The sequence below is a fragment of the Ostrinia furnacalis genome, unplaced genomic scaffold (genome assembly GCF_004193835.3).
Source record: "Ostrinia furnacalis isolate ACB-3 unplaced genomic scaffold, ASM419383v2 OfSCF4694, whole genome shotgun sequence".
NCBI classification, from domain to species: domain Eukaryota; kingdom Metazoa; phylum Arthropoda; class Insecta; order Lepidoptera; family Crambidae; genus Ostrinia; species Ostrinia furnacalis.
This window is the reverse complement of record NW_021134933.1, coordinates 254,648-278,553: the sequence shown is the minus strand read 5'-3', so window position 1 is coordinate 278,553 and position 23,906 is coordinate 254,648. Positions and strand designations below refer to the sequence as shown.

Below are 23,906 nucleotides of genomic sequence, written 5' to 3'. Positions count from 1 at the left end.
GCATGCCAAATTTCAAGCGTCTAACTTAAACGGTTTAGATTTTTCATACAAAAGGATTTTCCCGCTAATTCCCGTTCCCGTGGGAATTCCTAAGTATACTATAACCTGCCCAGGAGTACGAAGAACTATTGTACCAAGTTTCGTTAAAATCCGTCGAGTAGTTTTTGTTTCTTGGAACATACAGACGGACAGACAGACAAACAAAAATTTTACTGATTGCATTTTTGGCATCAGTATCGATCACTTATATAACCCCCTGATAGTTATTTTGAAAATATATTTCATGTACAGAATTGACCTTTCTACAGATTTATTATAAGTATAGATAAGATAACCTAGAATAACATATCTATAGGCTATAATTATGACGATATGTGACAAACTAAATTTCACGCTTGTGAAGCCGCGGGCAAAAGCCAGTTTTTGTCATAAAGCCAACATTTGTATGTGATATTACTAGAGAAGTTTACTAATGTTTTTGTGCATAACAAGGAAAGTATCTGGTGATAAAAGAGATGCAGTCTAAGATGGTACTTATCCTATGTAACTTAATAATTATTATTGACGGGATTGCTACCCTGTACGGTATAATTATGTTAGTGACCATGAAAGTTTAAAACAATATTGTATACTTACTATGTTAATTTTCTTTTCATTAACCATGTCTTGATCTGCGTATTTTGTCAATAACTCCATTAATATGGACAGATTACATTCATATTACAGTGGGTAATAATAATCACAACTTTAATACGCCTATTCCTTACATCTGAGTAGGTATAATAACAGGAAAAATATCAAAATTGACTCAAATGTCTAACGCGACGCCGCGCCATTTCCAAAGCTACCTAATATTTATAAGCAACATATTTTTAAATCATCCTTCGTGTTTAAAAGAAAAAAAGGTTCCTTCATTTCGCTAGCCATACCGGCTTTTCAACAAAATACTATAAAGATGAAGGTAGCTAGGTCAGTGGGTATAGTAAAATCAATCCGTTAGTGTGCCACTACAACGTAAGTGAGAGTATTTAAATTGTATTACAAGCTAAATAGAATGCGCTTTGATACAAATACGCGATGATGTCGCGCCATTGAGCAATCTGCATTTAACCGTCACATAGTTAAGTTGTGCTAAGTGGAGTAACAAAAATTGTGAACGACTTGTGCAACTCGAATAATGAAAAACATAATTTTTAAAAGCACTGTTCTTGTCAAAAGGTAAGTTTTACATAATCATGAAATTGTTTTTTATTTATTTAAGTACCTAAACTACTTCCTAGAACGCTAGAACCATTATTTGTTTGTAAAACGAAAGAGGACCTAGGTAGGTATTACCGTCGCAGTCTTTCGCGTTTGAAAAAAAACGGTTGAAATTGGGTACACGGTATACCCATGCCTTTGCCCCAAAAGGACTCGATAGCTAAGTAACATCATACAAAGACCTAGGTTAGGTACCTACTTATAGTATAAACAACAACATTTGTTTTACAAGTTATAACACAAAAACACTATCAATAATGGTAGGTAGGGTATAATTATCTTATAATTTAATCGATGGAAAAATCCATCTACCTTCTTGTCTGAAACGCTCTATTATATTTAATAGCAGGGTACCTATTTGTAATTGCAATGAATAGGCAAAGAAACTGAATTGTGTCAATTTAATTGATAGCTTAGATTAATAAAGCCCTTAATTAACAATAGTAAAGTATTGTTTGTGGTATTGTAGTAACGTAAAGTATGCTACCTTTACTTACCTGTGTCCATGTCCGTTGAGATATTTCTCCGTATTTCCCACTCTCCTATACTTATGTAAGTTTTGTTCCGGAAATTGGAGTTACCTATCTTACCCTACATTGGTAACAACATCATGAACACTAGGTTCCCTAACATAATAATATTATCTTTTTACGTTACAGACAATTTCGGACGCAGTATCTAGGAATCTCGCGAGCCTACTCAAATCAACAGGCTGGGACAACAATAGATGAATATGAAGTCGGAAGATACTCGGAACTTGAAAAGAGCTGGTGGGATCCAGCGGGCCCTGTTAAAGCACTTCATTCCATGAATGAAATAAGGTTTTTATTACGGTTTTTTCCTGCGTAGGGATATTCCGATACTAGTAAATACGAGTAGGTACTCGATACTTTTGATTCGATACCAAGTATTTATTGTATCGAATCAATTTTGCGATACATAATCGGTATCGAAACAAAAATACTTGGTATCGAATCGAATCGGCAAAACAACCGAAAACAATAAAAAAACCGAGAACGCGTCATACAGAACTGAGAGAGCAAAAACAGTGAACTAATCAGCTTTAATCGGTTACCGAGTTACCGGTATTCGTCGCGTGGCGGCGTGAGTGACGCGTTGTCTCGCGCTGGGCCAGCCGAATTCGTCCGACTTCAGCCGAGCCCGAGCCGAAAGCGAGAGAAGGAGACACCCGCACCCGCCCGCAAATCATCTCGCCATTCCGCCATTGTGAAAGTGTTAAGTGATTGTTTACAAGTAACAAACTAAAATAAAAGTTCCAAAAAGTATCGATATCAGTAACTATCGATACTTTAGGAGTACTTATTTAAGTAGTATCGAAAAAAGATTTGAGTATTATCGAAATGAGTAGGTATCGATACTTAGGTGGTATCGGAACATCCCTATTCCTGCATCCCCACTGGGGGGAATTCAATTTAATAAATAAAAACCATGTCACAGTTGAGTTATTATTGCCCTCAATCGCGGCCTGTGACTCGCGTAGCGGTCTAAGTACTTAATGTGTCTAAGGTCGCAGGTTCGATCCCCCGAACCATGCATAGGTACATTTGCGTGCATGAGCTGTTCATTACTCTATTACCTATTGCTAGGTACCTACAAGGTGGACAGACGACCTCATAAGGTAGCAAGAAAACGCTGGATGCAGACTGCTACCAACCGGTAATATTATAAATCATTGGGGGACATGGGGGATGCCTAACTATGTTCAGCAGCAGAGGTTCTGTAGTTAAAATAGTGTGTTTTTTACATTTGCTACCTTATTTGTATGGTAATGTTTTATTTTTAATTTTACAGGTTACCGTTCATTATGGATGGCTTTATGAAAAGTGCACACAGCGCAGCAGATATTGAAAAACCCCTGAAAAATATAAAGCTTTTAGATGTAGGGTGTGGCGGCGGCATATTGTCAGAGGTACCTATTCTTAATTTAACTATGATAGGTCAGGAGACTTAAGTAATACCTAAATATCATTAATGAAAGAAAACCTTGTTAAAAAACTAAGTATAGGTACCTAACTTATAAATAGAGAAGGTACTTAAGGTTACAACAACCATAGATTATAAACTTACTCTACGACGTAGAGTAAGTAAGTTAAGTAACCGCGTAGATAGAGTCCGTAGAGTCTATCGTTATTGCCTAGGTCGCGTCGTGGATAATCGTAACTATGCTTGTCCATTTGTCACGATACGGCCGGCCGATAAAAATTCGGCTCACGCGGCATCTAATTTAATGACATCGTGCCATTCAGGTTTCACGATAAAATACGTCGTGTAGGTAGGTAGCTAGTTACGATTCCGCTATGTCCGTTGCGTGTCCCCATGTAACACTACGGGACGTATCCATACGTCCCGTAAATGTACTTAAGGATTCAGGATAATAAAATGTCTACCTGTGCTATGCAGCTAAATATGCATTTTGTGGTAACAATATTAAGTAGGTCGACCGCAAAAACGATTTTGGTAGCCCGCGAGAGTTAAATAAACTGAACTTATTTTAAAATGTACCTACCTACCTACCTACTATTCGCGCCAAGAACACTGACTATCTACACAGTATATAAAATATATGAGCTAACTACTGTGCTATCTATCTACCTATAATTTAAGTAACTCACACGCTTCGGTCGGTCGTACATTGTAGTATTGTTGCTGCTAATATGATTTATTTCACTCTTCTAAACTCTACCTTGCAGTCGAATATTTTCGAGCATAAGTAGACCTCACATTTCAAAAGTTTGGCCACCCCTGAAGTAGTAGGTAGGTAGGCTATCACTTACTAGCCCCCTGAAATGTACAAGAAGCAATAACTATTAATTGTGTTCTTGCTCTACTTTCTAAGTAGGCTAAGTACAAAAAATCGTAATCTCCTTTACAAATGTTAACGCTCTAGTAATTTTTGCTCCACTAATAAAATATTTTATATTAATATTGCTTGTTCCAGGTTTTGGCTAAGAATGGCGCTGAAGTCACAGGCGTAGATGCGAACAAAGAAATGATTGAAGTTGCCAAACGACACAGCCAATCTAACACGAAATTAATCAACAAACCAATTTACATTCAAACGACCATTGAAGTAAGTCTTGACATTTTTTTTGATAAAATATCATAAATTATATTATCTATTAATATGTAATTTAATTTTACGAAATCCCTTTCACAGTCCTACTATTACCTACCTACACTATTTTGTGCAAAAAAAAATTAAATAGGTAGATAAATCCGCTAAATCAGTTAATATCGAACATACTCTTAGAGTTTTTACTTTCACTTGTCCGTTTTTTTACCACTGACGTAGTTGAAACGACGAATCCTACAAAATGATTTAACCCACTTCCCAGAACTCGGCTAAACCACTTTCCTTGACTCAAGCTAATAAATAGATTTATTTCCTTCCTTCCTTTCCCATTCTATGCTATAAATAATGATGGTCTGAGGTTTGAACTCAAATATTTCTCTCATATTAAGTACTTACCTACTAGCGGCCGCCCGCGACTTCGGACGCGTGGATCCCGTTTTACCCCCTTAGGAGTCTAATTTTGCAAAATCCCGTTTTAGTGAGCACCTACGTTCTAAAACAGTGTTTCTTAGCCAGTGGTCCGCGGACCACTGGTGGTCCCTGGAGACATTCCAAGTGGTCCACGAAGTGCACTTGCACACCTTGGTTAATACCACTTTTAACTGATTTTTGCAGTCGTAACTGGTTTTGACCGATTATGAGGTGGTCCCTGACAAGACAGAAATTTGGTAAAATGGTCCCTCATGTCTTAATGGTTAAGAACCACTGTTCTAAAAGGAATCCCCATGCAAAATTTGAGACTTCTAGCACTTGTAGTTTCTGAGATTTTGTGATGAGTGAGTCAGTCAATCAGTGACCTTTCGCTTTTATAGATATAGATTTTCAATCGGTGATGATAAGTACAGCTGAAAGATTTTTTTAAATATGGTTATTAGCTAGCTAACTCGCGCGTGACTATTTAAAGCTACATAAACATCTTTCATTATTAGGATCATGTGAGTGACTACAAGAATTACTACGACGGAGTCGTCGCATCCGAAATAATAGAGCACGTAAACAACCCAGAATTATTTGTGAGAGCATCTCTAGAAGTATTGAAACCGGGAGGAAGAATATTCTTTACTACCCCCAATAGAACGCTGATGTCCAAAATCATTCTTATTTGGATAGCTGAATATGTGCTAAAGGCGATACCTAAAGGGACACACGACCACAAGAAGTTTGTCAGACCGAGCGAACTGTCGGGGATGCTACAAAAAAGTAGGTAAACTTATGTATAGTAAATATACATGCATGTTACGTAGTTCCAGGGTCCATTAATGGGACATGGGGCTATAAATTTTTGTTGCAAAATACCACTAAGTAAGTACCTACCTACATACAACTACACGACAGCGTTGGTATGTGGTTTACAAACCTACAGGTAGTTCAGTATCCAGAAGATCGAAAGGGAGAATTGGACCTTTTAATCATGGCCTTTGAGTAATAATAATACACTTCAATAATAATTGTTGTATGGTTTTATACTGTACCTACTGTAAAGATTATCCCTATGATGTGATCTCTTCTAGACAAACCTTACCTCAAAATACCTCGAGTTAACTAGGACTTACAAAAACGAATGTGTCTTTTGCTTTCAGATAACTGTAAAGTGGAGTTGGTACGTGGAATCAAGTACAATCAGCTACGAAATAGATGGACATTCGTACACTCCCAGGATTTGGTTTATGCTCTACGAGCGAAGAAGGAATTAAGATAGTTTATAATATCTAAATAACAAACTTTTTCTTATAACTTTCTCACTCTTTCCCACAGAACATTACTGCTCTTTCCTATTAATTTTCTCCAAAGCTATGCTCCGTTTTTCATTGTTTAAATAAATAAATTATAGGTACATGTGCTAAATTGTCTTTATCTACTGAAACTCAACCTTTATAGTTAACTGGTAGAGAATGCCATACGATGGCCATACGGCATTTTAGTGTAAGTTTTAAAAAAACCTTTTATGTAAAACCTCTACATAGTTTAAATATTGAAAAGTAAATGAATAATGACACTGACGCATTTACGTAAAGAGATGTCATTCGGACATTTTATTTGTTTATTTTCACGATGAGTTTCGCATTTTTTTCATACACGTAGTGAAAAATTGAGAAAATGTTGCAAATGTGCCAGTAAAATAGTATTTTAGCAATCGAGGGCCCAGAGATGACGTTGTAAAATGTCCTTAACAAAATTAATTAAAGCTCCTATAAAATTATTTAAGAAAGAAGTCATCACCTTTCTTATCATTCGACGTCACGATTTGGGCAGTAAGTATTTTAAACATTCAATAATCATCATCGCTTTTACAGACAATTAAATCAGCATGGCCCATAAAGTGGCAAACCCATAATGGGAACGAGCATGCAATGTGCATTGTGTTTGCATGCTTGCTTTATATGAACAACACCCCCTACGAGTAGCAATGCGTAGTCTACTTGACGACATTTTGCACAAGTCGTTAATACAAAATTAAACATAGGACTTTAATCAATCGGTATATTCCCGTTGTCCCCACCAGTGAAGATAACCTACCCCAATTTTAGTGATTTAATTAAATTCCCGGCTTGTCTCCAATCTCCACTGCCACTGGTGGGGACAAAGGGATTTTTTTTTATGCTAGACAAGGCAGGTATTTGACCGCAATCGTAAACCCGTTAATCAATCTAATACTGCAGGTCTCGAGGACAAACTACGCTACATATCCGTGAAGCCCACAGCCTCAGTTTCGGTGCTTCGCCAGAAAGTATGGCACTTACTAGACTTGCCGGACTATTGCGAGGAGGCGATCGTGCTAAAGGCGGATGAGACTAAGGAAATACCTCTCACGGAGTTGCGCAAAGGCAACGACCCTCAACACCCATACATATTGGAAGTATGGTTGCCCGGAACAGCATTGCAATGTAAGATATTGGTTATTAGTTCAAATTAATCTATGATTAAGTACATAAGTATCAATTAGACCATAAAGCGCAAATTGTTTTAATAACCGGAATAGTAAGTAAGTAATAATTATGGAATAGTTATTCGTATTATATGGTAATATTATCCAATGTATTATGTACTACATAATGCAATGAATAATACAAGGAAAAGATAATTTACATACCTATTACTTAGATGTTGACTATTCTGATGGCGTAGCGGTGGTACTACGCCAAGTTTTGAGCGTTCGACATCCCCAATTCAATCTGGCAATTCTCGTGCCGAAATAACTTCGTACTTTTCTAGACTGAAAACCAAGATTCTGGTGATGTCAGATTTGTCCTATTGTTAACACCTAGATGACATCTCATTACCCCATAAGCAAAATTCTTAGTTACAAACATAGTTTCTTATTTAGAGATCTTTTGCCTGTATAATGTATAGCGCATTATTATTTATTTAATTTCACATTTCCAGCAACAACATCAATGCGTAATAACATGCTGACAATGGGCACTGGCGAGAGCTTTACCAGCGACTTGACCGAGGGTACTTGCGACAAACAAGACACCTCTGGAAACGGTGCTGCTAATGGTAAGATTAAAGGAATTTTACTTGGAAAAGTCCCACTGGTTCTAGAATCATAGTCACACTGTTAGATTTTGCGATTCAATCACACCAATTTTGTACGCGAATTTCGTATGCGTGCTAAAGCCCAACGCAGCGTAAGAATTTATAAAATTGAGCGTTTCATTTCATTTTTATTTTCAGCTACTTCCGCAATATCTAAAGAGACGGTCGCGTTGAATGGCCTAAGATTTCCAGACAACAAGTGCATGAATTTGTTACACTCTGATTACAAGAAATCTGAGATATCTTGCCGTATCTCTAGCACTACCTTGTTCAAATTGAACAGCAGGAAGAATCGAGATAGCTTCACGAATATTCTCCTGAAAATCCAAAGCGATTTATGTACTTTGAGCAACAAATTGTCCAATTTGGAAAACAGAATCCCAATGTGAATATGTATTTTTGTCAACTTGCAAGTTTCAATAAAAGGAATTTATACAAAAATAAATTTTATTTTCATATTTTATATAAATCTACATGTCAAAATATAACTTAACAAGTTAATAGCCCATATAAACAATATCTGTCTGTACAAAATAGGAAAGTATTTAAGTCTGCTTGATTCTTATTTACAGATAACTTTTTATCTAAATTCACACACACCATGAGGTAAACTGTTGCGACTATGTTTTGACTAGGGAATGGCCTGTCTTCCGAAGTTAAGATTCACTAACAATATTTTTTATAAGTCGAGTTATGAAAATATAACCTCTAGTCGCAAAAGTACCGCTCTAATGTAATAAATAGGTTTAAAATTCACTCGCGTCATTTTTTTCCATTTCACAAATCTTCCAAAATAATATATACAACAATGAATAAATAGCAATAAATAGTTTTTTGGTGCAATTCAGACTTTGCCACTATCTCAAGAATAAATTGTGCCTATTGTAAAACTCATCTGTGATGTTATAGCAATACTGCAATGTTTTGTATCAGACTCTGATACAAAGTGTATAAATAAAGCAAAAACATTGACCAGCGGTATTTCAATGTTATCAGTGGTTTCTTTAGCGTCGTAGACTCGTTCTGAAACAAATACGTTGATATGTATTATGCAGAAACTGATTTACATTTGCTTATGTGTCAGGAAATTAAGTTAAAAAATTGCTGATTCATGTGTTTTACAAAATACAGACCTTATAATCGTAGTCGTAAACGCTCTTCATCATGCACTTGGTCATAGTGACGAAGCCACACATCCTCTCCTGCATGCCCAAAGCGTACTCTATGCTGCGAATAAGGTCGTTGGTCCTCAACACAAGCAACGCCTGCCGGTCTACATTCTCCAAGCACTGCGTTATGTAGTGCAGTATGTTTGGGAGCTCATTTTGGAACACAGCTTTCTGGAAAATGAAGTTTTGAGTGAGTTAGTTTTAAGTTTCTCTAACTTAACTCATAGTAATTTAGAATGTGGACAGTTAGATAGAAATAGTAGTTGTATGTAAGGTTGTGTGATTGTGATCTTATACTCTCATCTCTGAGAATATAAGATCACAATGGAAGGCAAACTAAATTATAAGTGAATTTTTGAAAACACAAACCTCTTCAGAACTGGGCTTAGTGTCACCAATGCCCTTTAAAATTGACTCCCATGGACGGCCTGATACCATACAGGCAAATAGGGCATACAACTCTTCGCGTATCCCCAACTTTTTGGAATAAATCTTCATTTGTTCTTTATTCTTTGATATAATACCCAGCCATAGTTTGGAATAGTCATATCTGAATTGGTCAGATAGTTGCTGAAAAAAAATTAATGTTTATTGTTCAGTTAAAATAAGAAGTAGTTTTATTCGTTAATATTAAAACAAACCCACCCAATAATTAGATCTTGATCTTGATACTTGAGAAATAAGCAAGATTATATTTTCCCATTGTTATAACACATTTTAAAGCTAAGATTGCAAATGATAGTCGTTTAGCAAGTCCATCCATAATAAATTAATAAAATTAATTGGATAGCAGTAATAGATTTATGACATCATTAGTTCAACTTACAGCATACAAACCATGATCCAACAAGTAGACACTGATCTCTTTGTCATCTGGTTGTTTACTTATGAGAATGTTGCCGGGGTGTGGATCACTGTGCACAAATCCAGTGTCAAAGATCATGTGTGCATAAAGGTCACCAAGCTTTTTGCACAGGTCGAGTCTGTCAATGTTGTTTTCCTAACACAATAAAAAAATATACAAAAAAACAATAGAAGTAAAAAAAATACAGTAAAAAATATGTAAATGAGTATTTCTCAAAAAAAATGTACATTTTGGAAAAAAAAAGTGTGCCTTGAAACAGTTCAAAAGTTTTATATTTATAAATCATCACACAAAAAAAACACACACACAATTTTGAAGGATGAATATTAATCTTTAAGATAACGAAGAATTATAGCTATAATCCTACTTATTACCAAATATTTAGATATTTTAAAAATAGTCCTTTTTTACCTTTCATACAAAAATCTGTTTGCCACCCTAGCTTTTTCATGTGTTTTTGTTTCATAAAATGCGATACGTAACTAAATTATTGTAAATTTCTTTGTATTATCGTTCTACAGTAATCGCAGTTTCTGTATCAAATTGATTTTCTATGGGGTGTCATAATGAATTGGCAATTTAAAGCAAAAAAACAAAATGAGTCGCTCTCATTTACTATTTCGTTATTTACTCTTTAGTTACGATTTATTTCTACTTTCCCATGGTTTCTGAACAATTCCGTATTTATTTTACACGGACAACAATAGCTGCACTCTGAATGGCTGTTGGCCTGACGTCTCCGCCATAACATCTATCGCGAAAATTAGTGAAAACGTGTGTGTTTTGTGGGATTACTTTTTCGTAACAGGCAGTAAAATCAGCGATTTTATATAGAACGGTAAGTCTTCATTTAACCATTTTTTGTAATACGTGTGGTACGAACATTTAGTAAGCTTTTATATTTGCTGTAACAAATTTTATCAAAAAAATACTTGTTTCTGATCTCATTTTGTCTAATATTTCGTTACGTTTTTTACGAATTTCGTTACGTTACGAAAAAGTACAACATAATGCTGAGTGTATACTGTTATTACCTGACTAAGCATAGTAATATTCACTACTTAATTTATTTCAAAAAATATAGAGCGTTAATAACAAAAGGATTGGATACTATCTGCTTTACAGAAGTGCCACCAGCAAAAAATTATCAAATCATTTAGATTACGTTTTTATGTGATTACTTCTTTTGTTTTTTTAGGAATGCCGCCAAAAACCAATGCCGAAAGGCAAAAAGCTTACAGAGAACGACTCAAAATGGATAAACATGATGGAACAAAAATAATTTTATTAAAATAGTATGAATGATTACTCCCTTATTTTATTTCTAACCCCTTAATATTACCCCGTATTTGGGTGCATACTTACAAATATTTCGAATTGAATAAATGAAGAGCATTCACAATATTTCGCCAATGTATAACAAGCCTTATGGCCTTACTATTTCGTTACTACTATTTCGTTACGTACATTTTTTTTTGAGAAATACTCAAATAACAAACAGTCATAATAACATTCAGTTGGTGCATTTTGTGAAAAAATCACACCTATTAAAATCACACCTATTGCAACACTATCACATCAGTGTTTAGGTCTGTGTAAAACCATTATGTAACAACATAGATTGAACTCACTAAGTGAGAGTGGAATAAGTAAAAGTTTTGTTTACTTACATTTATGTACTTGACATCATTGACCAATCCACCATTCACATATTCCATAACCAAGACCCTTTCCGTACTGTAGTCCCAATAAATTTTAGGTACCTTCAACCACTTATAGTTTTTAAATAGAACAGCTACTTTTTCAGAGTTTTTCCCTTCTTGTATGAAATCTAACTCTTTTTCTATGTTCTTTTTAGTCTCATCTATTAACCATTGCATTTGGAAGTCAGGGAAGACTTTGGACATAGTTTTCAGGACAAACTCCATCCATCTCAAGTCGATGTTGATATTTTTTTTCACGAAATGGTGTTGAACTTTAACTGCTACATCAGTGCCGTCTTTCAGCTTGGCTCGGTGGACCTGAGCCAGGGAGGCGATACCAAGGGGTTCTGGCTCAAAATCGTCAAATATTACTTCTGCCTGTAATGAAAATTAATAGATTATTACTGGAAAAGGAATGATTACAATAAATAAGAAATATGAACACATGACATTAGTTACATTATCAAAATGTTGTGCAATAGTGTTAGGTTTGTTGTTTACTAGTTATCGTCAGAATTCGTCTTACACATAAAATAAAACTTTAAAAACTTACATCTTCTTTTAAATCTTCTTTTATTACTTTGTACAACTCCTCCAATGTGTTCTTAGGTGCATCTTTATGCAATATTCGCATTGTTGTGACATATTCAGTAGGGAGTAGATAATCCATAGCACCAACATGTTGACCTATTTTTATATAGACTCCTTTATTTGCCCTACAAAGTTCTAAAAGTTTGTTTGCGCCAATTTGATGGGCTTCCCTCTTAACTGCCTCATATTCTAACGAAGTCCTGTCCCACTCCTTGCTGTAAAGTAACGACTGGTAGGTCCTACCTATGTCTATAGCTGTCACCGCTGTTCTAGTAATCCTCACGATGGCCAGTGTACCAAGATCATTATCCTGAAGCTTCAAAGCAGCAACTGTAGATCCAATTCCTACACTACCATACAACCCATATTTCACCACTCTTGAAATGTTCCTTGAAAACATCTTGGAAAAACTACTCTCTTATATGACTATGATCACATATTCCACTTAGAATGGAAATAGGAACAGCTTTCTATTTTATTTCAACTCTTGCAATGCAAAAGCAAACACTCATTTCGTCGTTCGTGACATGAATGTCAAATTTTGTGCAAATATCAATGTCATTGTCAATGTCACCAACACAGAGTAAAAATCGCTAAGTTCTTCGCAATTGAATAAAATAGTGTTGTCTCAACATTCAATTGCTCCGTAAAGCAGCGATTTTTACGGAATATTATTTTCTTTTGTGGCAACACTGTCATACGCCATCTTTCTTTCGCGTAAGTGTTCCGCTTCCGTTGACAGTTCTTTCAGGCTAAAACCTCCAAAAATGAAGGCGAAAGGAGAGGTGAGTTTTAATAAAAAATGGTTAATTGCAGCAAGAATACATTCAATATTTATTAGAAGTGTCGGATTAATGATATTTTGTGGTGATAATAGTGTGGTAAAGTGATAAAAAATGCTGCATCAAGTTGTCTAGCAGATACACGTTGTCGACGCATTGTGCCGAAGTGTTTTTTCGGATTCTCGCAATTTATCATGTGTTAACTATGTTTAATCCACCTGAATTAATGTACAATGTTAATTGTAATGCGTTATGAATAACTATGTAACTGGAAATTAGTAAATGACAATCGGTTATTTTTTAGGTTAGGTCATGTTGTGATGCTGTTGGGTTACCGATTATTGTAGTGATACTTGTGCTCTAAATCTTAATGTTTATGAACATATTGTGGTTCGAACAGGTAGTAACTTATTCGTTTGTTTCCAGTTGAAGGAATATGAAGTCATTGGGCGCAAGCTCCCTTCGGAGAGCGAGCCAAAGCCGCCTCTATACAAAATGAGGATATTCTCGCCTGACCCCATTGTGGCCAAGTCCCGTTTCTGGTACTTCCTTCGGCAGTTGAAGAAGTTCAAGAAGACCACCGGCGAAATCGTGTCCATCAAGGTTTGTTATTTTTAATTTGTTACGGATTTTAGAGATTAATCTTTCTCATCTCAATCTCGAAATGTCAAGGAAATAAAGGTCTAAACTATTACTGACCATTTATACATTTTAAAAAGTTTTTACCAATACAAAAGTGTCACATTATATTGAATATTAATTCTGACCGGTCATTATGAATAATTTACATGAACATCTTGGAAGAGGTAATTAGTTAAACCTATGCCGTGAGCACTGATTAGTGCAAGACACAATGACTTCAGCATTACAATGTCAATAACATGCATGCTTCGTGCTTTGGTGTCATATAGTGATACCAGCTGTTATAATGATTTGAAGATTGGCAAAATTAATTGTGATAGTCTGCAATCAATCTGCAAAAAATATTTGAATCCTGTCTATTAACGTTTAAATTAAATTACAGGAAATCCCAGAGAAGAGCCCAGTCAAGATCAAGAACTTCGGTATCTGGCTCCGTTACGAGTCCCGATCTGGCGTCCACAACATGTACCGCGAATACCGCGACCTCAGCGTCGGCGGCGCCGTCACACAGTGCTACCGCGACATGGGAGCCAGGCACAGAGCTCGTGCTCACTCAATTCAGGTATACTGATTTTTTATTTGGCTCAAAATTTAATTTGGCATAGGACTGCCATTCGTCTGGGGTGCGTTCGGGCAGGGTTTCATTTGTAGTCTGGACTTAAAAATGTCATTCTTATGCCGTTGCCGGGCAATGAGACTAAGTTTTAAAAAACCATGTTGACACATCGGGGTTCTGGGCTCCACAATCCGGGGTTTTCACGCTTCTTGCCCTGGTTGCCAAATTTTTGAGAGAGCTACCCTAGTTTGGCAGCAATGTAATCTGTTTTTCTAAAGCAATGTTTTTCAACCTTTTTCATGACACGACCCCCCTAGTATGAAAAAATATTTGGCGACCCCCCCACCCGTTCGTTTTTTTTTCATGCATTTTATAAAGTTACAAAGATTTTTGTAGGGATTTCAATCCATATAACATTTTATGCATTTTCATCGTTGCAGCAATTAGATTTCGTTTAAATCTATTTTATAACTTTTTTGTTTTTTTAACTGAGGTAGATTTTACGACCTCTCGCGACCCCCCAGAGGGTCGCGACTCACAGGTTGAAAACCACTGTTCTAAAGAATAATTTTGACGTCCTATAAAACCCTTTTGTACCCTTTGCACCACCGGCCTGCACCACTGGTGGTGCAAAGGGTATTTTTTAATCCCTTTTACACCACCAATAGTGCCGCCCTACCATTAACTGTAAAACGATTATCTATAATCATATAATATTAATATTATAAAGAGGAAAGATTTGATTGATTGATTGTTTGTTTGTACTGAATAGGCTCCGAAACTACTGGACAGATTTGACAACATAACATAAAAATTAATAAAAACCATTCATACCTACATACAACGAATAATATTCCTAAAATACCAGGGCAACATAATCATAAAGGAGCTATATCAAATTCTTCTTGGTTGACCCGAGAAATAAACATGTATCAAAAAATAGCTCCTTTATGGTTATGTTGCCCTGGTACTTTATTCGTTGTATGTAGGATGTAGGCCCGGGGTATCANTCACAGGTTGAAAACCACTGTTCTAAAGAATAATTTTGACGTCCTATAAAACCTGTGTTTTATTGCTAAAAAGTAAATAAATAATCCATATAAGTCCCAGGTGATCAAAGTGGACTCCAAGCAACAATTTAGTGTACTTTGATCACCCATGGATAATATGATGACCTGGGTGCAGGGTTCAAAATTTATGTTATCAAGATAATTATCGTGATAATTAATTAATTATCCTTTCGAACCCTGCCTGAGTGATGGAATGAAGGACACTAAATTGTTGCTTGGAGTTGAAATAGACCTGTAAGATCCCTGCTTAAAATCAGCATCGTATTTTAAGATTTTCTTTCAAGCATACTTTGTCTTTTGAATTTATATTTTAAACTTAATTCTTGTCTCCAGATTATCAAAGTGGAGGTGATCAAGGCGTCCGCGTGCCGCCGGCCCCAGGTCAAACAGTTCCACGCCAGCGCGATCAAGTTCCCTCTGCCCAAGCGTGTGCACCACCACAAGCGCCTCAATACCTTCGCGTACAAGAGGCCAAGCACATACTTCCTGTAATCTTACTGTATGCTACCATAATAAAATCCATGTGACGTGGAAACAAATTTTGTTTTTTTATTTCTAAATGCCTGTGATTTTCTTAGGCTGAGTTGCACCACCTTATTTTATCTGTAACAATAACATTAACCGGTGCTTTTTATATGGTTTGACAGATTTTTTACGTTTGTCAAAGAGTAAGACGGTGCAATTCAGCCTTAGCAGCCACTGTTTAGATTTTGTTAAATAATAATGAAAAATATAAAAAAACATTTATTGCATAAATGTAAAATTTGTGGTCCAATACATCAAACAAAAGGTTCAGAAGCGAGCCTATAAAGAATAAGAAAATGCAGTCTTTAAAAATATGTTTTTACAGAGTAAGCTATAAGGAGAACTACATACCATAATCTTTGAATAAAAAAATACCTATCTAACAAGCACGAGGTAAATTAACTACTTAATTAATTGTGAATGACCTATTAACGCCAACATATTTCATTTACCTATTGTCTAAGCAGGACCACAACATAGAAAATTAATTAATTTCTATTTTGTGGCAGGATTCTACAAGTAGCTACAATTTTTCTTAATAAATCGTAATCGTATCTTTTGTAGTGTATAATAATATTTATTTCTTATTATCTTTTGTGTTGTACATACAATAAAGTACGTTTTATTTATTATCATATCCGCGCTTTAGTATTGATTCAGAAAGCGAAACTTGAACATCTTGGTAATTGCTCAAAATCAAAAGCAGGTACTTAATTAACAATTTAGAAAAAAAGACGAGGTAATATAAAGTTTGTGATTTATTTACTTCTAATTACAATACATCCAAGCAACATTCATCAATACAAAATTCATCATCGAACTAGAATTTGGAAAATAATGAGCCCGATGTCGTAATATCTTTTATTCCATTCCCCATTTTACTCGGTAGGTCCGCAATCGTAATTCCACTAAAAACATAACCCTCCTTCTGGCGCAGTCGGGTAAAAATAGCCTTATGACCAGCAGGCATCGACTCGGGGATAAGAAACTGATATTAACGCAAACATAGTTGGGCACACACAGCATAATTTATACAATTTCGACGAAAACGTGTTTAACACGACATACCTTAAATTTGAGTCTAAAATTCTCTTATAAATTCAGTTATTTTAACCACTAATAATTAACACGCATCGAAAATTATATTTTTAAGCAATGTAATCTAGCCCAAATTTTATTTTAAAAATATCCACGTGTCGAAAACGTATGATGTTTATTTCATTACATATTATTAAAACGCATGAAATAATAATAAAATTCCCTGTATACTACATACATTTTATCAAAAAACTTCGACAACAAGCTAAATTATTTATACAATACAGAACAGTGGTAAATAGAAAAATTACAATGGTAAAGATTTACGGTTACATAAATTTAATTTGATATATTTTTTTATAAATGTAACTACTATATTAACTACAATAAATAAAATATGAGTGATGAATTCGTAATATGCAGACTATTGACATTAAGAGAGCTGGGAAGTTTTTTTTTATTGCATGTGACACGCAAAATTGGGAGATGTAGTATGAAAAACCCACCATCTCATGTTAAGATTCTGCTTTACAATAAAGTGATACTTTTGTTTTGGTTTTATAACGATGTAGAGAGATATCGCATAGGGTACAGTAAAAAAGTATGAAGAAATTGTGACTATCACATAAATACTTTGCCTAGCTATTTCTGCGATATTTTTATCACTTAAAACAAAGCACATACGAATATGATCACTAGTTCGTGTCGTGACGTCAAATATTACAAAATAGAATTTTCCTTTGAGTAACAGCAACATGCAGCATATAATTAATTAATTACAACAAAAAATAATTTCAGTTTTAAAATGACGATAATTTTAGTGACTTTCAATTTAAGGCCTCTGCTGCACTAGGCAGTGAGATCAAATAAGGGGTTGATATATTAAAGCGCCAATATTTTGAGGGCCAACTTGGCAGCTGCTCGCTTGGCCTGGAATTTGTTGTTCCCGAATCCATGGATAGTGTGCTGGCGACCATTCTTCGTCACTGTTACTGGAATCATCACCTTTGGCACGTCGGTGTTCGTCACTTGAGCGTCGCTGGAATTTGAAAATATTAGTTAAAATATAAACCTTATTAAGTTTCATGTCTATTGGGAAAAATCGTCTTGTGGAAGATTATGGCTGGCAAGTTTAAGAAATTGCTGCCACAAGTACCTACCCATTGGCAACTCTTGGATAGTGTAAGCTTTTACTAAAACGCCTGTATGCACTTCCAGATAAAAGTTTAACAATATGAATTGTGATATGAACCAGAAACAAGCCCCGCCCACTTCAGTGATTTTAACCCCCACCTCAAAAAGGTGTGTTAAATATTTAGATAAGTATTTCTGTATGTTTTGTATATGAACTAGGTAAATTATATTGGCATGTCACTGACTCAAGATATTAAAACAAGTTAAAGTACCTAGATAAAAAAATAAACAAAATATTTTGCGTACCATCAATGCGTTAAAAATATCACTTACCCAAACACAGGGCAGGCGTGTATCTTTTCGTATAGAACCCTGACCGGTTGCTGCGGGATTCTCGCGGAGAACGCATCGATCTCTTTCCACATGATGCGGTAGATGACCGCCCACACCGCGGCCAAGTCGCCGCCGCTGTCCAGGAATATCGCGCCGATTAGCGACTCGAATATGTCGCTTAGCACCTGGAGATAAGGTTTAATTTGGGTTCAGCAAGAATGACAAAATAATAAAGATAAAAACCTTATGAACTAGATACTTCTGTGGTGTGGTCTTTAGCGGTTGGTTAGTTGGGGTCGACACCAAGCTGTATGGGGCTGCCACAAGAGTTCAACAGTTATTAATCCTCTTCAATACAACTTCTAGAGTACCCTTGCCAGTGATTAACATTCAAAATGCTTGGCTTGTAAAAACATCATAATTTAGGACCGTAAGAACTAAGCAATAGGGTAAAGAAACTTTCTGTAGGAAGTCTAAATCACCACTTACCTTAGGAACTTCCACATACTCAGCTATGTGGCACTCATCCTCATCGATGAGGTACAAAACCTCTTCTATAACCTCGTGGTCCCTTTGTTCTTGATGCTCCACGAACGCCATTATCGCTTTATCTAGGCTCGGATTCAGTTGTGAGCATAAGAATCTGAAAATTTTAGGGAAGTAAATCTAAGGGGTTTAAATGGTCACGAAAAAACTTTGCTTCAATGATTTGGATGGTGGATTTTGACATATCTGTCAATGTCATGTCAAAAATAAGCAATCATGCAGCATTTGGACCTCACGTCTACATATTGCCATCTGGCGGATTTTTCAATCGCGAAAACCCTCATTGGATCTGCGCATTTTTAACAAACTTGAAATACTAAGTAATTGAAAACTTGAAGACTGAGGAGGACATTTATCTGGAGTGCTTATTGGGTTTAGCTAGTGATAAAAAAGCTGCCTAGTCTACGCCAATAGAAAAAAAAGAAAGAAATAGCTGACTATCTTGCAAACAAAATACCTATGTGATGCCTTTTAATGTTGTGAATTTTGGTAATGAGGGTTTTCTCGTATGAAAGATCCGCTAGATGGCGGGACGTGGATGTGGGATCTGACTGATACGTGATTGGTGGATTTTGACATATCTGTCAATGTCATGTCAAAAATAACCAATCATGCAGCATTTGGACCTTGCGTCTACATATTGCCATCTGGCGGATTTTTCATACGCGAAAACCCTTATTATTATTCTCTATCGTGGAAGTTTAAATCGATTTGTTGGTGCAGTTAGTAACTACATACACATGAGTAAAGTAACTGCAAAAATAAGCATTGCTGCCGGTAATTAAAACATAGGGAAGAAAGGCACCAATGATGAAATAATTAAAATAAAAAGTCTTGACCACAAACGACACCTGAGAGAAAAGTAACATAAAATATCACTCAAACTCACTTATACAGCCCCAGCTTGACCACATACGACGCAAACGTGACGTTATTGACCAACGCTGACCGCAAGTCGGTCAACTCCCCAGGTCTCAACGTCCGGCAGTTCTCAAATATGTGTGACGTAATAAGGAAATCCAAGATGGCGTCGCCTAAGAACTCCAGCCGTTCGTAGGAGCGGGTCAGTCTGTTGCGGATGTATGATGGGTGAGACATGGCCTGGAAATAAACCATTAAAGCTTTATAATTTACATTATAAGCAGTTTGACTTAGGGACGCTACATTTTTTGTACCGTCGACGTAATATAAAAATTTACAAGTTGAGAAACAGTTACGTGGAGTGGAATTAACGTTTGGCGGCTGCCTGGCCTTTAATATGTACAGGCGGGTTACAATACCTATAATATAATATAATATACCTATAATAAGGGTCAAAAGTTATAAAGGTAAACACGTCATGAGTATTTATATCCGAAGCAGCCAGAGCCTGGAATTTTATAACTCTAATTTAATTTTAGGCCCCATCAAGCATGTTTGATATTTTTTTCTGTTTACCAATTAATTTTAATATTCGTTGACTTACCTCCAACAAAAACGAAGGATCCTTGAACTTGTAATTCATGATATTTTCGATGTCTTTGCCGCAATTGTTCAATAGAAAATCTATATCTTTAAGTTCTGCTTTCCTTTCCGTCAACACAGTGGAAACCGACTTATGGAGAAGTTGTGCGAAGTGGTCCTGCGAAAATTGAAAGCAATATTTAAATAATTTATGGTGAACAATTCAAAACAGACACGTTGACAATGTTTTGAAAAACAAAAGAATGTGCCAAAGTATAATCTGTGCCAATAGTCACAAAGTTAATGATAATTTATTAGTTTTCTGTTTTTAATCAATTAATGTAATATGACATGTTAGTATTATTTTCGATATAAAGTCTACTACTCTTTTTAATATTTGCACGCTTCCTAGTTTGAGCAAATTTCAGTAAAACCTACCAAATCTATGTAAGACCACTTATGTACCTGGAATTACGCAAATAAAGAAATTTGATTTGATTTGATTTGAAAGATCTATCTTTATGACTAGGGTAGGGATTTCAATAAAATAATCTTGGATTGCAAAGTAAAGTACTGCTGAATATCCACGACTAAAATCTGAAAAAACCAACCGATTTTTGTTATACATACACGGTCTTATTCATAATCATTTTTCACATTTTATCAAATGCTTATTAGAGGTTTATAAAACGTTTGATAAAAATTGTTATTCATAATCGTCATTTAGCGCTAAAATCCTCTTATAACTGTGTGATAAGTTATCGAGAGCTCGGGCCTTGTTTAAAGCTCTAATAAACCTATTTTAACCTAACTTTTATTGAANTTATGCAGTAAATGAGTACGCTTACGTTTCATGTTCATGCTAGAGGTACTAATCTCCATTCAAATTGGAACGGATCGCGAAAGTTTAAGTCCTATAATATTATTACCTGAGGAGGTAGAACCCTCATCCACTCCAGCAACTTTACTGCAGCCAAGATCCCTCCGCTGAGCAGGTACGTACCAACCAGAGCCTCCACGCAGTCGGCGACTGACTGAAAAGAATAAAAGACACCCATGAGTCATTTTAGTACTATCATCATAATCATTTTAGCCACAGAACGTCTACTGTTTAACATATAGGCCTTCCCCAACAATTTCGAGATTGGTTGTTTGGTACCTTTAACATATGTAATAATTTTAACAAATGGTATTCCACTGCTGGACCTAACGCACGTATTCACAAACGATGCTTGCTAAAGTGAAGCAGCAAATCTAACACAGCGTTGAATAGAGCTCTGTGATTGGTTCGTGTGTCACCTTATGCGTCCACACGCACTGTGAGACCTCATAGTAATGTTTGTGAATACGGGCGTAAGTAGGTACCTACTTGATCGCCACAAACTACCTACCTAGTCTGATCTTGAGGTCATCGGTTCTTCAAGCTGGGGATCGTCGATGTATTATAATTAAAATGAAGATGCAGGCATTAATATCACCACCAAAATAATAAACCTGCAGCCAGGGTTACTATTTAATTTTATCCGAATTTTTCAGGCACGTTCAGGCTTGACTAACACTAATCGGACTTTATCGGATTGTACCTACATTAAGATTGAAAAGTTTTATAGCTTTGACAGTATTATTTCTTTGGTTAATTTTCTACATGTAAAACACGGCTTTACGCTCATTTAATTATCTTTATTCTTTAGCAGAAACTCAATATTTGCACTCGCATTTCTCATTTCTATGCTATTAGAATGCATTCTATTAATAGATTCTATGCAATTACTATCTCAGAATAAGTACTATAATGTGTGATAAGAACATCAGTAGGTAATTACCTCACTAAAGGGTTATTTTGGACGTCCATGACATATTATAACTTCCCGTTCCATACAGATAAACTAATGAATAATGCATAATTGTGCGCGTATGAAAGTTGGCCTGACTTACTTTCTTATCGAAGTTAACTTACAAAATCCTCTACTTTCCATTTTTGCGTTATTCGTGAGTAACAACTAACAATACTCGTCATAAATTAATTCGTCATTGTAAGACTGTAATCGGTTTTGGCAACAGTACTCACTATCTATAGTTACAAAGAATGCAAATGTATCAATTGTCATAGTCTTTAGGTAGATAAGCAACAAAATCTTAAATAATGTTGATATCATCTAATCCGACCGAGACCGCGTAGTGTGAATGTGATCTTGATGAAGGCTCAAGCACAGTAACAACTTAAAGTATCTTTTCTCGTTAACATGTACCTACTGCTTAATATACCAAACCAACATTTGCACGTTTCTATTTCTACAATGCATCTAAGTATTTGTTTTACATCGAATGAAACACTGATTCAGGATTAAAACGGACATAGTAAAATAATTTTGGGGAAGGCCTATGTAAATGAAATGATTAAAATCGATATCATCACGAATTTTGGTAAATTCGTGATTAAAAGAGTATTCTTATCAAAGATTAGATATTAGACACTGGATCAGTCAAAAAAAATGGTAGATACGAGTATGTCTACCTACCTACTACCCTACCTATGATAAATAATAAAATAATGGTAACTAAGTAGATAATTGATAAACATATACAATGTACTTAAATAGACACTATAAACACATATCTATGACTACAGGTACTCGTACTAGTCCTACTAACATTTGCCCTTAATAGGATTTGAACCAATAACCCTAACTAATGTGACGCTTACTATCAATTTCATAAAGTTTACCATTGCAATTTTGAACTTAATTAGTATTAACTTAACGTTTACACGTTTTAGTACTATGAGTAAACGATAATGCCGATATCAGTGTTAGACGGTGATTCCTTCCACGTGTCAGTCATCAAAATCTGATGATAAACCAACACGCGTGTCTAGCCGTCTAACTGAGAACGTACCTACCTAACACTATGTGTGCATTGTTGCTATGTTATTAACGTTTATGTGTATTATTCTGACTCCGCTATTTTTAGCTCGATTCATTTCAAATTCAAAGTAACGTAAGTATAGTACTGAACACATATTTTAAAATTCTAAGCCCTAATCTAATACGAATTAAAGAGCCGAGGGGTAAATCACTGTCTTAATATTTAGTTTTATTTATTTATTTAAAATCATCACAAACAAATCACCGTCCATTAAATAGCCGTAAAATTAAAACAATATTAAATGGTTTATGGTATAGGTATGATTTTGGTGTTACAATATCATGGCAAGGACCATAAAGCCGTTCCTACGGTCCACTAGCATCGTGACAGTAGATGTACCAACCAGCGCTGGATGACGTACAGCCGGGATATGAAGCGCGTTGTGATAAAATCTTATCGACGATTTTAGACATCAAAAAGTATGGGTTTATCGCGTGAAATTGATAAAATGGCGAGATAAACGCTTACTAGGCCTACACTCCTCAGATAGTGCCCCTTGCTACACGTAATTGCGGGTACAGCTAATTTATTTATTTATATAAGTATATAAATAAATAAATTAGCTGTACCGTTATCGCCCACTTTGGGAAAGACTGAAGTCAGTCTTTCCCAAAGTGGGCGATAACGCCCCCTTGTGGGCGCTGCAGGCTAAAAGGGGGGCGGTAAGAGACCCAGAAAAGAATTCGGGAC

At 35.7% G+C, this 23,906-nt stretch overlaps 5 protein-coding genes across 8 annotated transcripts in view; 3 read left to right on the top strand and 2 right to left on the bottom strand.

Moving 5' to 3' along the window:
• Positions 1–962: 962 nt before the first annotated feature.
• Positions 963–6,055, top strand: LOC114359904 (ubiquinone biosynthesis O-methyltransferase-like). 2 transcript variants are annotated; one of them, XM_028314443.1, is made up of 6 exons: positions 963–1,218; positions 1,920–2,081; positions 3,073–3,190; positions 4,220–4,351; positions 5,284–5,558; positions 5,935–6,037. In XM_028314443.1, the coding sequence occupies exons 1-6, from the start codon at positions 1,178–1,180 to the stop codon at positions 5,936–5,938; spliced, it is 732 nt and encodes a 243-aa protein (XP_028170244.1). In that variant the 5' UTR covers positions 963–1,177; the 3' UTR covers positions 5,939–6,037. The 2 variants fall into 2 exon arrangements, with proteins under 2 accessions (XP_028170244.1, XP_028170243.1); XM_028314442.1 differs by having other exon boundaries at positions 965–1,218; positions 5,284–5,554; positions 5,935–6,055.
• Positions 6,056–6,287: 232 nt separating this feature from the next.
• LOC114359905 (uncharacterized) lies at positions 6,288–8,327 on the top strand. The gene is made up of 4 exons (XM_028314444.1): positions 6,288–6,606; positions 7,015–7,239; positions 7,739–7,855; positions 8,033–8,327. Exons 1-4 carry the CDS (start codon positions 6,516–6,518, stop codon positions 8,281–8,283), a joined length of 684 nt encoding a protein of 227 aa, XP_028170245.1. The 5' UTR covers positions 6,288–6,515; the 3' UTR covers positions 8,284–8,327.
• Positions 8,328–8,465: 138 nt separating this feature from the next.
• On the bottom strand, positions 8,466–12,761 carry Adck1 (aarF domain containing kinase 1). Its single transcript, XM_028314438.1, has 6 exons — positions 12,185–12,761; positions 11,599–12,009; positions 9,890–10,063; positions 9,433–9,633; positions 9,028–9,234; positions 8,466–8,917 (listed from the first exon to the last, which is right to left on the bottom strand). The coding sequence occupies exons 1-6, from the start codon at positions 12,620–12,622 to the stop codon at positions 8,798–8,800; spliced, it is 1,551 nt and encodes a 516-aa protein (XP_028170239.1). The 5' UTR covers positions 12,623–12,761; the 3' UTR covers positions 8,466–8,797.
• Positions 12,762–12,903: 142 nt separating this feature from the next.
• Positions 12,904–15,812, top strand: RpL18A (ribosomal protein L18A). The gene is made up of 4 exons (XM_028314445.1): positions 12,904–13,007; positions 13,431–13,607; positions 14,029–14,208; positions 15,606–15,812. Exons 1-4 carry the CDS (start codon positions 12,990–12,992, stop codon positions 15,762–15,764), a joined length of 534 nt encoding a protein of 177 aa, XP_028170246.1. The 5' UTR covers positions 12,904–12,989; the 3' UTR covers positions 15,765–15,812.
• Positions 15,813–16,536: 724 nt separating this feature from the next.
• dcr-2 (dicer-2) overlaps positions 16,537–23,906 on the bottom strand; it is a 36,865-nt gene continuing 29,495 nt past the window's right edge. For all 3 annotated transcript variants that reach the window (XM_028314437.1, XM_028314436.1, XM_028314435.1), the window contains 6 exons: positions 21,221–21,325; positions 20,314–20,469; positions 19,738–19,949; positions 18,792–18,945; positions 18,303–18,487; positions 16,537–17,874 (listed from right to left, as the gene is read on the bottom strand). In XM_028314437.1, coding sequence (XP_028170238.1) covers positions 17,718–17,874; positions 18,303–18,487; positions 18,792–18,945; positions 19,738–19,949; positions 20,314–20,469; positions 21,221–21,325 — 969 coding nt within the window. In that variant the 3' untranslated portion in view covers positions 16,537–17,717. The remainder of the gene's footprint in view (positions 17,875–18,302; positions 18,488–18,791; positions 18,946–19,737; positions 19,950–20,313; positions 20,470–21,220; positions 21,326–23,906) is intronic.

Bases quoted from the DNA above. Each gene is read 5' to 3' on its own strand.
- Adck1 (XM_028314438.1), bottom strand. From the start codon at position 12,622: ATGTTTTCAAGGAACATTTCAAGAGTGGTGAAATATGGGTTGTATGGT. The intron at 10,064-11,598 runs GTAAGTAAACAA...TTATTGTGTTAG, and splicing joins ATGATGTCAAGTACATAAAT to GAAAACAACATTGACAGACT. The intron at 9,235-9,432 runs GTTTGTGTTTTC...TTCATTTTCCAG, and splicing joins CTAAGCCCAGTTCTGAAGAG to AAAGCTGTGTTCCAAAATGA.
- LOC114359905 (XM_028314444.1), top strand. From the start codon at position 6,516: ATGTCCTTAACAAAATTAATTAAAGCTCCTATAAAATTATTTAAGAAA. The intron at 6,607-7,014 runs GTAAGTATTTTA...CTAATACTGCAG, and splicing joins TCGACGTCACGATTTGGGCA to GTCTCGAGGACAAACTACGC. The intron at 7,240-7,738 runs GTAAGATATTGG...TCACATTTCCAG, and splicing joins GCCCGGAACAGCATTGCAAT to CAACAACATCAATGCGTAAT.
- LOC114359904 (XM_028314442.1), top strand. From the start codon at position 1,178: ATGAAAAACATAATTTTTAAAAGCACTGTTCTTGTCAAAAG. The intron at 1,219-1,919 runs GTAAGTTTTACA...TTTACGTTACAG, and splicing joins AGCACTGTTCTTGTCAAAAG to ACAATTTCGGACGCAGTATC. The intron at 4,352-5,283 runs GTAAGTCTTGAC...TTTCATTATTAG, and splicing joins ACATTCAAACGACCATTGAA to GATCATGTGAGTGACTACAA.
- RpL18A (XM_028314445.1), top strand. The intron at 13,608-14,028 runs GTTTGTTATTTT...ATTAAATTACAG, and splicing joins GCGAAATCGTGTCCATCAAG to GAAATCCCAGAGAAGAGCCC. The intron at 14,209-15,605 runs GTATACTGATTT...TCTTGTCTCCAG, and splicing joins CTCGTGCTCACTCAATTCAG to ATTATCAAAGTGGAGGTGAT.